Below are 18,867 nucleotides of genomic sequence, written 5' to 3' on the forward strand. Positions count from 1 at the left end.
TTTTTTTCTCCAAGAAATCCTGTGTTAATCTTTCAAACAGTAAGAAATATCTTCATCCATGGTTGCTTTTGAAAATGGTCCTTAAAGAAAAAGTTCATCTAAGGGAACTACTCTCTTCTGTCTTCAGGAACAGAAGAATACTGCAGGCTTTTTATTTCAGGTTGTCTTCTGTTGTTTCTGCTGTAAGTCTAGAGATGGGATGAGACGGATGTCCCTTGTCTGTGTTTGAAACCTCTGATTTTACTTTTAGAATAACTGAGATTTCTACACGTTCACTTCTTCACATCCTTGGCATCCTGAATCGAAGCTAAACATTTTTTAATGTGAATTTTTAAAGCATCTGTCACTGAACAGAGCACCCATTTTGATTACATGCGGTGTTTGTGTTAAAGAGTTTGCCCTATCTTTTCCTCCTCTTCCCTTATAGTTTCCTTTTTACTAAATCTTTTTCTAAATTTGACCTTTTACTATGTTCTGCCTTAAGACCAACATTGGTTTAGTGGCTTCTGCTGCACATCAGGACTTTTGGAGGAAGGGCTACTTAATATTGTCTTAAAAGAACACTTAATTTATATTCAGCTTCTAGAAGGAACTGTGTAAATGCATAACATGAAATGTACTTAGTATCTTTTTCTCCGGTATTATAAACTGAAGTCTGTTCAATGCCACTAGTGTCCTTTTTCAGCTAGGACATTCTCAGGGCAGTAGAGCATTAATGATGTTTTCAAAGATAAATTTGCCTTTCCTGTTCTTTCTCTCTCCATATTGGTACAGGGAACATTCAGTTTCATTTTTTTCACTGCAGTGGCAGAGAATTTTAATCACTTGGAAGCTATAGTGGAACACTTGAAATCCAGCTGGCCACACTCAGTCAAGGCAATGAAGTTTAATTAATTAATGAGACCCCTGTAGGAGATCTAATATAGTGCAGCAACAGTTTCATTCTTATCCTTTCCTACAGCTCGTGAAGAAAACAACAGTGTTTGGCTTTGGTGGACGAATTTGCATTCAAAACCTACTGCAGTGTCTTCAGTACTATCTGGGGATCAGAAATGTGACAGTTACCTTGTGTCAGCTGAATCATGATACTTGCCTATGTGTATGTCTGTAGCCTGTACCAAACATGACAACACTTTCAATTAAGCCGTGTCAGGACAACTTGAAGTTCACTGAAGTTCATTCATTTTACCGTGTGTTACCATGGGCCGATACGAGTTTCTGTGAATTACTGTAGCTCAGCTGACACTTGGTAAATTCCATCATGTGTCTGAGAACACAGAGAATGGTTAAAAATGACGTAATTTTCATTTTAATTGACAGTCTTTACGTAGCCCTTGTTTGCAACTTAAGTTAGGTTTGGTGATAGATGTTTCTATCTGGTTATTTTCAACCCTCAGGAAGAACCTAAGAAAGTTCGATTTGACTATGACTTATTCCTGCACCTTGAAGGCCACCCACCTGTAAATCACCTCCGCTGTGAAAAGCTCACATTCAACAACCCGACAGAGGAATTCAGAAGAAAGCTGCTAAAGGCAGGAGGGGTGAGTCCTGCACCCATGTCAAAAGCCATCACAATAAAGATGTTACTGCTTACTGCTGGTGCATGATTAGTATAAAAAAGATTGTCCTGACAGTGAAACAAAGTGAAGTGCTTCTGTGATTAACTTTGTATAAGAGCTCAATGCTTGTTGTCTTTAAAGTGAAATGGGTGAGCAGATGAGCGTGTTTCTACCTTAAATACATGATTAGATAGCTATGTCTTCACAACCAAGCTATTTGTGTTTCCTTCTGCAAAAGCAGAACTTAGACCTTATACATAAAACATTGCTTGCTTGACTTTACAGAGATAAATACAACAGAGCTACTCTGATGGGAGGAAGCAATAAGAAAATAAAACACCTCTGATTCAAAAAGGAACGGTTTTATATTAAGCATAATACACACAGTAGTTAGAATGTAGATCAAGGTAGAAACTGTAAGTTTAAATAAAGTTATTTAAACTTACATGTTACACAGTCTGAACCAGAAAATTTACCAAGACTTCTTTACATGTTTGTAAAATTAATTGATGTGAAAAAGCCCAAAGGAAGTTTGACCATTTGGAGGGAGGAGACAGCAAAACACTTAGGTTTACACTTTGTTAGTGGAACCTATTCTACTGTGTTTCACACAATGACAGTATAATTCGTGCTGGTAGGGACTACGAGGGGCTCAGCCATGAGGTCTGCTCAGAACTTGACCCCTCCTTGCCAAGCTATGAGAAGCCTTCCCTGGCCTGGGCTCTGCCTCCACTGCTGTCCTGTCTTTGTGGGGCAGAGGCTTCTCTTTGGCCTCAGCCTCTCATGTCAGTTTGTGCTGCTGTGTCTTGCCGTCCTGCAGCATACCACTCTGAAGAGCCTGACTGGCATCCCTATTTGGCACAATTAGACAACAGTAGGTTCTGGGCTGGAGGTAAGAGAGAGTTAATGTGAAAATATTCAGTCTGCTGAAGAGGATCTTTGAAAGTAAAGCAAAAGTAAGTAGCAGGTGTAGTCTGACATACCTTGTTACCCTCCTGGAGAAGACAACTATAGCTGTACTGAAATAGAAGCTGTGTTTTCTGTTTGTATTTATTAGGTACAGGAAGGTATTGATGTCTGGACAATGTATTAGGTTTTTAGTGTGTTTGCGAATAAATCATCAAGATTGTACTCAGGAAAACTTCACGAGCCACTGCCTTAATGCTAGTTGTATCAGGTCAGTTGTCAATGACAAGCTTTACCCACAGCTGTAATAAATCTAAGTGATCCCAGCAGGGACTTTGGGCGGGGGGTGTGTGTGGTTAAAAAGGTAAAAAGATAAAGCATCCTTCGTATTGCTTTTTAATTGTTTGTTTTCTGTGCCTTCTAATTATAGGTTTCTTGAGCTCACAAAAGCAGAAATGTTGCCTAATTAAAAACAATGAAATTGGGGGGCGGGGGTTGATCGAATTCTTTCCCTGAATATACAAGTGTGGTCATTTTTAAAATGCTTTGTGTCAGTGGCTTTTGTCTTCTGGAGACTATAAACTGCTTGTTTGGGGTTTTTTTTTTTCCTTCTTTTTATTTCTCAAGTTTTCCAATTCCCTTTCAAGAAATAGGTTCCTTTTTTTGAAACTATCGGTGTTTTGTTCTTCCCTGTATAGGCTTTTTGACATAGGAATTTGTCTGATCAGCTTGGCAGAGATGATGTAATAGCATTCTGTCTGTCTTGTTACTAAAAGCCTGTGTGAAGGGCTTATGTCTCCCAGGATTGAAGGCCTGTTACACTTTCATGAAACGGTGTACACAGGCTTTTCTTTGACTGTTGTAGAAGCCATCGAAAGCTGGCTCTCGTTTTCAAGTGTAAGTAGAATAGACAACTGAATGAATTCACGAACATTAACTCACTTGGAACTTTAATGCTTCAGGCTGAGAAAGGCATTTACAGTATGTGATGGGTTTTGCATTTACTTAGAAGTCAAAACAATACTCGAGAAAAAGTGAAAGTAACAACTGAATTTCCTTGACAGGCAACATGGCAGGCAAAATGAAGTTCATGTCCTTCAAAATGAGTGAGTTAGCTTATTAATATAAAAAGCTGAGCGGCACCTTTGAGAAAAAGCACTCTAAGGTGGACTTTTGCTTACATGCTTTTAAGTAATGGTGTAAATCACTTGATTCTGTACACCTCGAAACCCAGATGTCTGATTAGTTTCTCTGCGAGCAGAAATCCTGGGATGTGTTGTTCCACTAATGTAAATTACTAAACATGATTCTTTATTTCTCATTTGCATAAACTTGTGTATAACAAGTTGTATGTCCTTCTGAAGGGAAGAGTGCGGGCTCACCTGACACCTGCATGCTGCCATATTCACTATAGACTTGTCTATGTGTTTGTCTCTTGCTGTAGATTCCTTAAATTATCACTTGGGTGCTCACAACTCCTCTTTTCCCTCACACATGTGGCATCCCAAAGGCAGACTAGTCAGGGATACTTGGTACAGGCAATGTTCTTTTGTCTTTCAGGCTAAGAACCTTTTTTTTGTTGTTTTAAAATTAAGTACTAGTAGTCTGCCAGTGCTTTCTCATAGTTACCTTTCCCATCCTTCATGTGGCCAAAGGTCAGGCTGGTTATCCTGCAGTTCACTGGGAGAGAATAAGAGTAACATCTGGGCATTCTGAGTAATTAAGCAAGTGAGAACACAGCTGTGGCACAGATTTGCAGTGCTGTTGTGATCACTTTAATTAAGGCAAACAGGATACTTAGGGTGGTGCCGATCTGATTAACTCTGTGGACTATTTTTGTCTTAGCATTTTATTTGGTATCACCAGAATTGAAGCATAAATGTGCAGTCACTATCATTAATAGAAGCTCACCAGCTTGCTCATTTGTCTTCCAATCTGAGAATTACTTTTTAAGCCCATACAAGAAGAATAATTTGGTTTGGCTTCAGAGACTGTATTTCTGTGGTCATGAAAGTAAATAGGAACCTTCAGTTCTAACTTACAAAGGCCCTACCCAATTTGCAAAGTTCGTTGTCAGCATTCTCCACTTTCAGAAAGAAATTTTCTACACTGAAGTTCCCTTTACTCCTTGAAGGGCTTTAGTTACTCTCAAGTCCCACCTCTACCATTTACCTACTTTCAGTTGACCTTGTTCTCATAAATGTAAAAGTAAATGTTTACAGAGGAAATAAAATATTTTCAAGAATATGCTGGGCAAATTCCATCAAACTGTTCAGTGTGATTGTTTATGTTCAGTCTCTTTGCATATATATTCTAAATGAAATTTCTTTTAGAAAAGTTTGTTGTGGAAATCATGCTACTGGGAATTTTTGCACTGTTTACGCAGCATAGTACTAATGATGTGAAGCTAACATATGACTCTTGAATAATAAGATATGACTCATGTGAATTAGCAGTGTATACCATAATCCAATCTATGGCTTGAAATCTCCAACGATAGTCTGTATACAAACGATGACTTTTGATTATTCCATTTTTTACCAGGCACATTGTCAAGCTAACTTGTAGTGACAGGGATATGTAGATGTAGTCTCCTGCAGAGCTCATCCTCCAGGCACAGCATGAAATTGTGCATGGGTAGGATTGAAGTTTTGATCAAGTAAACACCAGTAATCATGGATTCTTACGTGGTCATTCCTTCCTAGATTTGTCAGTTACCTACCCTGGTTACTTTTAGCCTCTAAAAGTGAAAGAGCCTGAGTAAAAAGAGGCGGCACTATGTTTCCTGTGTATAGATAAGGGAAGAGAGATGACACTGGGAAATTCTAGTCATTAAAAATAATCTTCGACTTTGAAATAGATTTTGAATGTTGAATCCCAGTAAAACCATATGTAAATCATTGGTGCTGGCTTTATTGCTTTTTTGGCTTGCATGTATTTCAATTTCAAGAAAAAAATTAGAATTAAAACCCCTGAAAATTACACCTAATCAGCTTATTGGGAAAGTAGAAGCAAATTAATTTTGAAGATGCTGATAACAGCAACCTAACAGTTAAATTGAATTTTGCTTCTTAAAACACAGACTTGCTCAGGCACTACTTGTTTAAATACGATATTATGAATAACTTTATTCTTGCAGAAAAAAAAAAGAATAGTGAAAATAATTTCAGGCCGTAGCTGCAAATATATAAAGAAAAATGCTTGTACTGTGTAGCAGTCCCACCTTTTTGGAAGGAGACACAGAATTCTTTGTTTAATCCAGGAGTACACAGGCAGCATTTAACAAGTGAATTTTCTTTAAAAGACGAAAAGACTTATAGGTGCCCCTTAAGAGAGCAGGTATGTCAGTGGACAAAAATAATAACATTCATAACATCATTACAAGTGCACATGGCTATTTGTGATAAGCTGGAGTTTTCAGATTTAAAGAATGCAAGGAATAAGTTCACTTTTAAAGTAGTAATGATTCTTTTTATCAAGAGGTGTCTCTTTTCTGCTTTCTGTGGAATTAGCTGGGAAATACAAGCAGCTTGTGTAGTATAGCAGCTCCTTGAAGACAGTTGATCTGCTAATGAGTCAGACAGAGAATCATTCTGAGAGGGGTGCAATTATTATAAAAATATACCAAGGTAAAAATACAGGCTTTGCCAAAATCCATTGCATTCTGTTGTTTGAGGGTTGGGTGGTGGTTTGTTGTTGTTTGTTTTGTTGTGTAGGTTGTGGGTTTTTTTTAATATTTATTTGTTTTTGCTGTTTAACAGTTGAGAAATGTCTTTTCAGTTACTTGAAATGCCTGCATAATGCCTGTTCTAAAACTTATGTCTCTGATCATGTAACAAAGATGAAATCATAGGGATTTTCCTTCTTTATTTCTCTATCCTACCTCTTTCCTTACAATTCCTCTGTGTCAATTGGAATAGTTGGCTTCTACCCAGAACCCGCCTTGGATATAATGCCGCTCTAGGGAAGGGATTATCTTTAATCTTGTGCTTTTCACAATGAAGTAATTGAATTTTCTTAAACTGTATGTTACTTTACTTTCAAGAAAATAACTTAAAAGAATTCCAAAATGATTACTATTTCCTTATATGTTTTTTGTTTTGTTTTGGGGATTTATTTTTTTTTTGTTGTTTTTTTTTGGGGGGAGGGATGGTTTGTTTTGGTTTTTTTTTTTTTTTTTGGTTTTTTTTTTTTTTTTTTTGTATAAGTGCAAATAATGGTTGTTCAGGACAAGTGGATTTTTTGTTACTCTTAGTGCTTTCAGTGATGAATGAGCTCATTCTTCACTGTAAAATGATGTGGGACAGAGCGTGCAGCATGCTCTCTGCCCTGGACTTCAAAAGAGCAGACTTTGGCGTCTTCAGGAACCTGCCTAGTAAGGTGCCATGGGATATAGCCCTAGAGGACAGGGGGGCCCAAGGCTGTTGGTTGGTATTTAAGGATCACCTGCTACAAGCTCAGGAGTGCTGCATCCCAACTAGAAGGAAGTGCAGCAGAAGGGCCAGGAGACCTCCTTGGATGGATATGGAGCTGCTGAGGAAAATTCAAATGAAAAAAGAGGCTTATAAAAAGTGGAAGCAGGGACAGGCGGCCTGGGAAGAATACAGGGATGTTGTCCGGGAAGCTAGGGACCAGGTTAGGAAGGCTAAGGCCCAGTTAGAATTAAACTTGGCCAGGGATGTCAAAGATAACAGGAAGGGATTCTATAGTTACATTGCGAATGAAAAACAGACTAGGGACAACGTGGGCCCTCTCTGGAGGCTGTCGGGAGAACTGGCTACCCTGGATTTGGAGAAGGCTGAGGTTCTGAATGACTTCTTTGCCTCAGCCTTCACTGGCAAAGGCTCTGACTGCACCACCCAAGTCTTCGAAGGCAGACGCAGAGACTGTGAGAATGCAGACCTTGGGCCCACTGTAGGAGATGATCTGCTTCGAGACCATTTTAAGAACCTGAACGTATGCAAGTCCATGGGACCTGATGAAATCCATCCGCAGGTCCTGAAGGAGCTGGCGAATGAAGTTGCTAAGCCACTGGCCATCATATTTGAAAAATCATGGCAGTCAGGTGAAGTTCCCTACTGGAAAAAGGGAAACAAAACCCCCATTTTCAAGAAATGAAAAACGGAAGATCCGGGGAATTACAGACCAGTCAGTCTCACCTCTGTGCCTGGCAAAATCTTGGAGCACATTCTCCTGGAAGGCATGCTAAGGCACATGAAAAACAACAAGGTGCTTGGTGACAGCCAGCATGGCTTCACTAAGGGGAAATCCTGCCTGACCAATTTGGTGGCCTTCTATGATGGGGCTACAGAGCTGATGGACAGGGGTAGAGCAGTTGATGTCATCTACCTGGACTTGTGCAAAGCGTTCGACTCTGTCCCACACAACATCCTTGTCTCTGAATTGCAGAGACATCAGTTTGATGGATGGACCACTCAGTGGATAAAGAACTGGCTGGATGGCTGCATGCAAAGAGTTGTGGTCAATGGCTCAATATCCGGCTGGAGACCGGTAACGAGTGGTGTCCCTCAGGGATCGGTGTGGGTACCGGTCTTGTATAACATCTTTGTTGGCGACATGGACAGTGGGATTGAGTGCGCCTTCAGCAAGTTTGTCCATGACACCAAGTTATGTGTTTCGGTTGATACGCTGGAGGGAAGGGATGCCATCCAGAGGGACCTTGACACGCTTTGTGAGGTGGGCTGATGCCAACCTTATGAAGTTCAACCATGACAAGTTCAAGGTCCTACACCTGTGTCGGAGCAATCCCAGGCACAGCTACAGACTGGGCAGAGAAGAGGTTCAGAGCAGCCCTATGGAGAAGGACTTGGGTGTGTTGGTTGATGAGAAAATGCACGTGAGCCAGCTTCAGTATGCGCTTGCAGCCCAGAAAGCCAACCGTATCCTGGGGTGTATCAAAAGGAGCGTGACCAGCAGGTCGAAGGAGGTGATCCTGCCCTTCTACTCTGCTCTCATGAGACCTCACTTGGAATATTGCGTACAGTTCTGGTGTCCTCAGCATAAAAAGGACATGGAACTGTTGGAATAAGTCCAGAGAAGGGCCACGAGGACGATCAGGGGACTGGAGCACCTCCCCTATGAAGATAGGCTGAGGAAGTTGGGGCTGTTCAGCCTGGAGAAGAGAAGGCTGCGTGGTGACCTCATAGCAGCCTTCCAGTACCTGAAGGGGGCCTACAGGGATGCTGGGGAGGGACTCTTCATTAGGGACTGTAGTGACAGGACAAGAGGTAATGGGTTAAAACTTAAACAGGGGAAGTTTAGATTGGATATAAGGAGGAAATTCTTTCCTGTTAGGGTGGTGAGGCACTGGAATGGGTTGTCCAAGGAAGTTGTGAATGCTCCGTCCCAGCAGTGTTCAAGGCCAGGCTGGACTGAGCCTTGTGTTGGATGGTTTAGTGTGAGGTGTCCCTGCCCATGGCAGTGGGGTTGGAAGCTAGGTTATCTTAAGGTCCTTTCCAACCCTAATCATTCAGTGATTCTGTGTGGGGTGTGGCAGCCCAGGACCACACAGGGAAGTCCCTGCATGAGGAATATATTTCATCTGCAGTGCTGCAGAAACATTGTCGAAATTGTTTGCTTTTCCCAGAATTCTAACAGATATTTCATATGTTTTACTGAAAGTGCTATTTGAAATTTTTCTGCAGCATATTGTGGGGAACCGTACCAGCCTGTTCTGTTGTGTGAAGTTGTTCTTGGATTCCTAGCTCAGTAAACAAAAACTACAACAGTTAACTTGGTATGGTTCTATTTGAAGCAGGATTGTTCCAGCTTTGTTGATGGCCTGCTTTCATTCAGGAAATTGATAAAGTAGGAGACAGACTATAGCTTTTTGGTAGTGATTCATTACCCTCAGAATCTTTGTGCCTTAATAACAAGATCATGTTAATCTGGAGCACTGTCACAGTTTGTGCAGTGTCTGACTATGAAAGTATATATGTGGGGTGGCAGATCTGTAACTCCCATGCATCAGGGACAGCATGATGTCAATTTAGAAATTTGCAGTAAGAGAACGCCATGGAACTTGCTGAGGCTGTTCCTCATTCTTTCTCTACTGGGGTCTTAGGAGCAAAGCTTTGTGTTTTGAAAGTCTGTGGTTCTTGTTGGGTACCTGGGTGCTCTAAGCTGCCAAACATGTGTGGGTAGATAAATGTTATCTTTGACAGGACAGTTTTTTGTAAGAAGACTTCTGAATCAGTTGTTAGTAGGTTTATGTACATTTATTGTAATTTCATAATTCCCAAATTACTTGAAAAGAGATAGTAGAAAAGGGTTCCCAATTACATTAAGATAATTGGTAATTCACAGTTGTTCACTTATCCCTTCCTTTGCTCAGCAGTGTATGGAACTACATAAATTACATACATGGAACTTTTTCATTCCATAGCACACTAATCCCAGTCCCTACTCATAGTCTTGATTAGGAGATGGAATGACCTTAGCAAGTGTCTGCAATTCAGGTACTATGGAGGCTGGTTGTTCAGGTCGATCAAACAGTTTGACTCCTACCCAGTAATGTGAAGACGAATGGATTTCCTCCACCCAGTGTATGGGAGGGGGAAATAAGTTTTCCTTTGCCCTTGCTTAGGAAGCTGTCTCTTATTTAATGCGTCTGGTAGGTAAAGGTTTTAAATACAAGCTCAGTAGCTGCTAGCTAATAAAGTGGATGTTTGGTGAACTAGAGGCAAGATACCACCACCAGCAGATCATTTTGACTTTTTGTATGCATGATGCCTTATTAGCACGTGTGACAAAAAAAGAAAAATCGTCCTCTGTCAAGAAAAGTACTGGGGTGGGGGGGGGGTGTGGGGAAGGAGGAAAGGAGATGTGTTATACAGCTGTCCATAATAGCAATGAAAGTAAAAATAGCTTAGGTACGTTCGTGCTTTTGCTCTGTGGTAGGAGTTGTTTACCATAGTAGATAATAAACAGCATGGTATTCATACAGTATTTGTGTGCTCCAATATGATTTAGTCTTGCATTGTTTTTATAAAATTATATGCATTATTAGAGTGGGATCTTGTTAAAACTTAACTTGGATGTTATAATCTCTTACCTATGTTGAGTTAAAACTTTTATGGAGTAGCTTTTAAGTGGTGGTGTAGGAAACCTCCCAGTTACAGTATAAACCAGAAGAAAGTAGAAGAAAGGTAACTTTCTCTTGTTCAACTTGAGTGTTTTGTATTAAGTAGCTGCCCACACTGAAGTTCGTCTCCATTTTTACTAGACTGCAGGCTAGCCTTCTTGGTTGGGAATTCACCTCACCTGCTGACTGAGTATTCCTTATGGAACAGCTGATCTAACCTTTTTTCTTTTCCTGGAACATCCTCTAACTCAACAGTCATGTTTGTATGGTGGAGATTGTGCTGGACAGCACAGGGTATCTCTGAAAAGAAGTTACCTGTGTGTCATCTGTGAATTTGCTGAGAGTTCACTCAATCCCACTGAATTGTTAATCAAGACATTAAACAGTTTTAGACTAAGTGGTGATCTGTCCTGGAGGAACGGTGGTAGTCACTGTCCTCTAGCTGGACCTCACACAGCTGAAAGTAATAATTGGAGTCCAGTAGTCCAGACAGTTCTCCACCCATCTCATAATGTGTCTGGTACATATCTCATGGATCTGGCTGTAAATTGGGCAGGATTGTTCTTGGTAAACCTGTGCTGACTGCTCTCAGTGGCATTCTTGTCCCTCCAGTGGCTGGAAGTAGCTTCCAGGAAGATTTTCTCTGTACTTCCGAGGGACTGAAGTGAGACTGATGGGTCTCCTGTTCCCTGCATCTTCTTTCTTGAAGATGAATGTGATGTTTACCTTTCCCTAGCCATCAGAAGCCTTTCCTAATCACCACAAAATTTTGAAGATGATGGAGAAGCTACCTTGTTAATGAAACTAACCATCTCCTTCAGTACCCCTACATACAGTCTGGTCTCATGAACCTGAGTGTCTCTGTGGATGAAGTTCAGCTGAACTCAGTCCGCCTCTCCTGTGGGCACTGACTCACCACTGAAGGCTCTGTGAGGATGCTCAGGTACCTCAGAGGCCTGAGGAAACAAGATGTTATCAGTGTAAACAGAGGCTAAAAGAACATTTGAGTGCATAAGCCGTGTTCTTTGTCATGAGGTCTCTTGCCCCTTGGGCAGTGGGCCCACACTTCCTTTTATGGCCTGTCTGGTTTTAGAAGCATTTTTTCCTTGTCAGTCTTGTAATAGTATATTAGCTGCTTCCTATAGGTGCAAAGAATTTCTGTTCTTGAAAATTACGAAGTTCCCACCAACAGGTAAAAGTGGTTTTTTTGGGATTTTTTTTTTCCTAATTAAAAAAAAACCCAGCGTGAGTACATAGAATGATAGAATGTCTCTAGTTGTAAGGGTCCCATAAGGATTATCAAATCCAACTCCCTGTTCCTTGCAGGACTACCTAAAAATAAACCATATGACTAAGAGCATCATCCAGACACTCCTTGAACTCTTGACAGGCTTGGTGCCACAACCACTTACCTGGGGAGCCTGTTCCAGTGACCAGCCTCAGTGAAGAACCTTTTCCTAATGTCCAGTATGAACTTCCTTTGATGCAGGTTCATTCCATTTCCTAACGTCCTTCCACTGGTCACCAAAGAGAGGAGATCAGCACCTCACTCTCCACTGCACCTTTTGGGGCAGTTGTAGACTGCCATGATGTCCCCCCCAGCCTTCTCCTGTCCAAGCTGAAGAAATCAAACAACCTCAGCTGCTCCTTTTAAGTCTGGCCCTCAATTCCTTTCGCCACCTTGGTCACCCTCCTCTGGCCACGCTCTAATTATTTGGTGTCCTTATATTGAGGTGCCTAAAACTGCACAGAGTACTTAAGGTGGTGCTCCAACAGGGCAGCACAGAGTAGGACTATTGCCTCCCTTGACACATTTCTTAATACAGCCTATTTGGTTATTCCTACATCATTTGTACCCTGGCATTAAAGTGTTAGTGTTTTCTCTTGGCCATGTTTCTAACGCTTATCCAGTACCAGGTACTCAAATCCACTGATGGTTTTTTAAAGCCCTCTAATGCTTGTGAAGAAGCATGTCTAACTCCCTACTTCTTACTTTTACATTGCCTGTTACTGTCACTGTTGACTATATCAAAGACCAGCTGTGAGATTAGCTAGACCTCTGTTCTGCTTAAATTTAGTCAAACTGTATTTTTGAGGGAACAGCAAAACTGTAATCAGAACTTCATGCTTCACATACTGGTGAATTCAGAGTCTGATTACATGTCTGTTTAAACTGATTTGTTTAGAGCCCAGATGTTGTCTCACCTTGCTTTGTTAACAGCAGCAATGGTGCCTTACTCCACCAGTTTGTCTAATCCCACTGAACTGTTGACTTGTGGAAGGGGCTAAGGGGAAGAGTTAGTAATGTGCCTGGGTTTTGTCACTGAAGTGATTCCTTGTGGGAGAAGACAAGTAAAAGCTGTGGGTGGTCTTGGATGCCTGGCTTTAGCATGGGCTCTGGAAGTGTCCTGCACCAATGAGGATGTGCTCTTTGCAGCTATAAGCTAGGTGTAGCCTTATAGCGCAGAAAAGAGGAAATGAGTAAAAAAAAACAAAACAGTGCACATAGCATGGCTGGACTGGAGAGCTCTTGCTATGCTTCTGATTAGCATGCAATCCTGCTGCAGAATTAGCAGCTTGCTGCAAATGTGGTTATTTCCCACCTTTTGCTGTTCTGGTAGCCTTGTCTTAATATAGCTATATGCATAGACATGCCTACACACACTTAAGCAGTAAATGCTGTGCATGTGATGTAAAGGTGGGGACTTGCTCTAGAAGCTGGTTGAAGCGCATCTCCCAGGCTGTGTGTTTATGTGTTTGACTAATGAGAAGTGGGCACTTACCCACTGCAGAAGTTGCTATAATTCTGTCAGATGAGCTCTTTCAGTAAACTTAAACTGGATGTATAGCCAAAATTTAGCCAAAAGGGAAGTGCATCTCAATTCTATAAAGTGTTTCTAATGCAGGGACTTTTTATACAGATGATCTTGGCAAAGAAAACAAGTGTTTTGGAAGAGTTTCTGAAGAGTTACTGGATGCTGGTATTAACTTTATTCTGTGAGAGGGAGGAGGAGGCAAGTGATTTAGTGATGTATTTTTTTTTTCCTTTGATATAGAGTATTTTAATGAGGACCATATCATTTTTCTGACAGAAACAGGTTTGGCAGACAGAGGTGTGGTTTGTATCATAGGGGCCAAAAAGCTAAATTTATGTGAAGTTTTCCTGGTCCTTTGTCTTCTTTACTGACAGTAAAGTCTGCAGTTTGAACTGAAGTTCTGTCTTACTGCATACATTAGTCATGCTAAAATTCTGAATCCAAGATTGCTATTTTTCATATGGTTTAAAATGAAATAACAGACTGCATGATTCAATATATTTGATCTTTCCAGGGCTCACAGTTTGGACTGTATAGATTTTGTTGTCTTATTTTTTCACTGAATGGAACGGGATTTACCAAGTCTGCCAGGCCTCAGATGTCCCAATTCTGCTCTTCCTAACCTTCTGATGTAATGTGCTTGAGGCATCGGATGGGTCAGTCTTTCCCCATCCCCAGTATCAGAGGGTGTTTTGGCCATGTGAAGAGGTGACCAGACACATAGCATCCACTAAACCAGGTGCAATGTTGTGCATGGGAATGGGTGGGAAGAAAGAGATATTTCCTTGTAGGTAAGAGCTCTGCAACTTCTTGCCAGCTTTGCAGGGCTTGTCAGACAGCAGGTAAGCTGCCTCTGGCATTTAGGGTTTGAAACAATAGATAAATGAATAGCTGTGCTAGGATGTAATAAATTCAGGCACAGTAGTACTGGAGTAGCAAAATAGGAGACAGTTGAGCTGCTCTCAGGTGGAAGGCATAATCTTTACATACCTGGTAACTGCTCTATGACAGTGAACTTATCTATGGAAATGTACTAAAGAGTCCTTAAACTTAAAGGGAGCTAGAGCCTTGTTATAGCAAAAATATTGCTTGATCACCAGCTATCCAGTTTACTGTACTCCACGTAAGCCAGAAGCTTCAAGTTGGAGATAGGGCTGTACAGCTTTCACATTAAAACCTTAGGCTGTTCTTACACTGTATATCTGAGGTGGGTTAAGCTTGTCTGGGTGATGAACTCGCACCCAGGCACTTGGTCACTCTGCCTTCTCAACAGGGCAGGAGTGAAGATAGGAGGAGAAGGCTCGCCGGTTAAGGTAAAGACAGGGAGATTGCTCACCAGTTACTGTCATGTGCAAAACAGACTCAACTTGGGGAAAGTTAATTTAATTTTGTTGCAAATTAAAATGGATTTGGGTAACATGAAACAAAATAAGAAAACACCACCACTGCTCAGCACCACCTTCCTGTGCTCACACTCACCCCTTTGTTCAGGACTTGTCTATCTCTACCTTCCCAAACAGCACAGGGGGATGGGGTTTGCAGTCAGTCTGTAACAGCTCCTCTCTGCCTCTCCTCCTGCATTTTCCCCCTGCTGTAGCATGGGACCTCTTTGTGGGCTGAAGTCATTCAAGAACTGCTCCAGCATGGGCTTTCCATGGACTGCGGGGAAATACCTTTCCCAGTGCCCAGAGCACCTCTTCCCTTCATTCTTGGTGTTCACACTGCGGTTTCTCACCTCCTCTGCCTGTGCAGTGTTTTGCCCTTACAACTATGTTCCGTGAGGCACTGCCATGTTGGCTGTGGGGCTCAGCCATGTCATACAGTGGGTGTGTGACAGCCAGCTGTATCCGTCATGAGAGACTCCCTGGCCTCTCCTCACAGAGGCTGCCCCTGCCACCCTAACCTTCCCACCTGTACCCATTACAATCTTCCTTCACTTTGCTTTAGTAGGAAGCGAAGATTACTGCACATCCTCATTTATGGGATGTCTGCAGCATGCAGAACAGTTTAGTGCAAGCAGGATGAACTTTCAAGTGTACTAGGCTTGAGAGAAAGTGTGCTGAGGACTCAGGTGTCATGGCATGTGCCCTGGGTTCAGCAGTAGCAGTCATTTTTCTCCGTCTTAGTAGCTGGTGCAGTGCTGTGGTTTTGACTTTCAGCCTGAGAGCAGCACTGATAACACCGATGCTTTCAGTTGTTGCTCAGTAACGTTTACTCTGACCAAGGACTTTGTGAGTCTCATGCTCTGCCAGGGAGGAGGGGAAGCTGGGAGGAAGCAGAGACAGGACACCTGACCCAAACTGACCAAAGAGGTATTCCATACCACAGCACGTCATGCCCAGTACATAAACTGGGGGCAGTTACCCGGAAGGGCTAGATTACTGCTCGGGTCAGGCTGAGTATCAGTCAGCGGGTGGTGAGCGGTTGTATTCTCTTCCCTTGTTATTTCCCTCATCGTTATTATCATTGGTGGTAGCAGCAGTGATTTGTGTTATACCTTAGTTACTGGGCTGTTCTTATCTCAACCTGTGGGAGTTACATTCTGTAGATTCTCCTCCCCATCCCTCTGGGAGCTGGGTGGGGTGGGTGGAAAGGGTGGGGGGAGAGTGAGCAGGCAGCTGCATGGTTCTGCGTTACTGGCTGGGCTTAAACCACAACAGCATGTAAGGAATAGGACAAGTTACGCCATTTTCTGAGGGGCTTGCATTGTATTTGCATGGAAATTGAAGGATATGATTTACTCATTATAAATAGAAGATGGCAGTGTGTTTATATTAATGCATGGGTACTGTTTGCTGGAGAAGTTTTATTCTCCTACCGATGTGATTTGCTCATTTTTAGGCAGGTGAGACTCACCCTGTCTCTGGTAATGTTTGACTGACATGCTTTCCCTTTTACAACAGATCATGGTAATGCCAGATGGCACATCGTTCTCTTCAGGACAGAGCCTCCATCTCCCCAACCTTCCCAGTAACCCCATGTCTTCTTCTGAAGTGAAGAAGAAATTATCTCATGGGCCAAAGGTGAGAATTATTTTGCTGGAAGATACTTGAATTAGTGGTGCTTTCCCTGGGAATTTACTAGTATTTCTAGGTATTTTTGCAATCTCATGACATAGTCCGGTGATAATAGGTCTCGATATTTCTTTGTTGTGAACTTATCATATTAAAATAATACAGAACAAGGACTGCTGCCAGAATAGGTGTCAGTGAAAGTACGGCTTTTCTGGTTACTGTACATATGTAATTGTTTTCCTCCCTTCCCAGGAGAAATTCTGATGGTCCATTGTAGAATTGGGGGATTCTGGTGATGGAAGTGTGAGCTACTGAAATGGAAAGAATGTGAGAAAATATAATAATAATTCTTTTGTTTATTTTAAGATGTGTTCTTTAGAATTTTTAAATTTGTTTAGATTTCAGGGGCTAGTTCTTTGCTAGGTGTTTCAAAGACAACAATGTGTCATCAGTCTCTAGAAAATGAAATTGAAGTCCCAACCTAGAACATGGTAAAAAGGTATAGTCCATTGCACCTTCTGAGTAATGCAAGTAGACATTTCTCAAACAGCAGATAATTTCTTCACTTTGACAGAATGAGTTAATGGTGTTGGAGATTAAAAAGAATCTTGAAATTTATTCAGATGAAATGCAACACAATGACTTGCTTCATAAATGAATTAGGATGTATACCTTTTCTCCATTCTGTTAAATTGTTTGGGTTTTGGCTTTTCTTCTTAGCATCTTATCCATTAGAAAATTTATTTCAAATCTCACTGCATACTGCAAGGGACTGTACACATTTTTATCAATAACTTTCATGTTTGATAGCAGTGCCAATCTTATCTTTTAAGAATGGTCAGATAATGAAATATGAGTATGTGTCCATTGTGACTGTGTCCATTAATAGGAATGTGTCACAACAATAAGGATACATTGGAAGTTTGTCAACGTTACTTTCCTAATGAGGAGCTGATGTAAATTCTGAGGATTGAACTGAAGTTGCTTACTTTGACATGCTAGAGTGACTGCTTAATACATAAAAGGAAAGCATGTGGCTAAACCAGGTGCTGAAGATAACTTTTTGAGTGCTCAGACTTGGAGACATCTCCATCTACTCAGATATTGAAGATGAGTTACTTCAACAGTACCATCTGTGAGGTTGGGTAGCACTCTAGAGTTCAGTTTCCAATCATTTCTTCAGATTCAGCTGTAATGTTGATGCGCCCATGTCCTGCATTGTATGCCAAAGCAAGTGTACTGAGGTTTGGCCTAAATAAGCAACCCAAACACCTGAAGAAGTATTTCAGGGAGGTACAGACATGATACTGAGTCATACACTAATGCTCTATCTAGTAGCTGTACATGGTAAGTCTTGAATCTCCAGTGTAGATTTTTTTCATAAGCAAATGCTGCTCATTTTTTGAACCATATTCAGACAATGAACTTTTGACTGGTGTAGAAACCTGACAAGTGTAGAGTGTGGTTGGGGCAAAGCATGGTGAAGGGAGTATTGCATGTTTTCTGCACTCATCCTTATGAATGAATGTCTGAAACCTTTCAGTTGTGCTGAAGCAAGCCAGTCACCTGCAGAGGGTGACCCATAGCAGTAGCAGGTTAGACATGCATCACATTCCATGATTGTATTCAATATCTGTAAAATTGTTGCACAAGTTTTGGGTATTTTTTAACTGTGGTTTCAAAGTAGGGATGTTCAGCAACAGTGCTGTTCATGTGAAATCACTCTTCTTTCAACCTTCTATGCTGATCACTGGAGATTTTAACAGTGGGAAGAGATGTTATATCAATACACTGTTTCTTGCCAGTCAGTATGAACACACAGTTTTTCCCCTTCTTCCAGCAATCTGTCTCTTCCTGTCCAACTTGAAACACATACTAATAAGTAACAGTTCCTTTATCTTATAAAATCATAGAATGGTTTGGTTTGGAAGGGACCTTAAAGATCATCTAGTTACAAACCCATGCCATGGGCAGGGACACCTTCCATTAGACCAGGTTGCCTACAGCCCTGTCCAGTGCAGCCTTGAATGGCTCTGGGCCCCAGGGAGGGGACAGCCACAGCTTCTCTGGGCAACTTACACCAGTGCCACACTGTGGAGGATTGGCTTGTCGAAAAAGGTCAAAAGGTCACATTCCCATCAACGAGCTGAAACAAGACATCTGTGTAGAAGATGGTGCAAACCTCTCAGGCCAGATAATGAGGAAATGAAGGACACCGGCAAACAGCAACATACTATGACCAATCACAGCCAAGGCCACTAAGTGATAAGTGCATGAGAAGGAGGATGGTGGGGGGTGCACGGTGTAGCTGCAAAAATGTAGAAGCTATAAACCAATGATCTTGTAACATGTAAAAGCTATAAGCCAATGATCTCTCTGTAACCAAACTATAAACATGCAAACAAGGTATATAAGTATCCATCTGCTTAGCAATAAACGAGACTTGTTGGTCATCATCTGATGAGCTC

The 18,867-nt window shown here is 41.5% G+C and overlaps 1 protein-coding gene across 1 annotated transcript in view; it reads left to right on the forward strand.

The window, feature by feature from the left end:
• MLLT3 (MLLT3 super elongation complex subunit) overlaps window positions 1-18,867 on the forward strand; it is a 124,053-nt gene that overhangs the window by 67,580 nt on the left and 37,606 nt on the right. The window contains exons 4-5 of the mRNA XM_065664018.1: window positions 1,398-1,541; window positions 16,289-16,408. Of these exons, the coding sequence (XP_065520090.1) occupies window positions 1,398-1,541; window positions 16,289-16,408 (264 nt within the window). The remainder of the gene's footprint in view (window positions 1-1,397; window positions 1,542-16,288; window positions 16,409-18,867) is intronic.

Source organism: Lathamus discolor, chromosome Z (assembly GCF_037157495.1).
Source record: "Lathamus discolor isolate bLatDis1 chromosome Z, bLatDis1.hap1, whole genome shotgun sequence".
In the NCBI taxonomy this organism is placed as follows: Eukaryota; Metazoa; Chordata; class Aves; order Psittaciformes; family Psittacidae; genus Lathamus; species Lathamus discolor.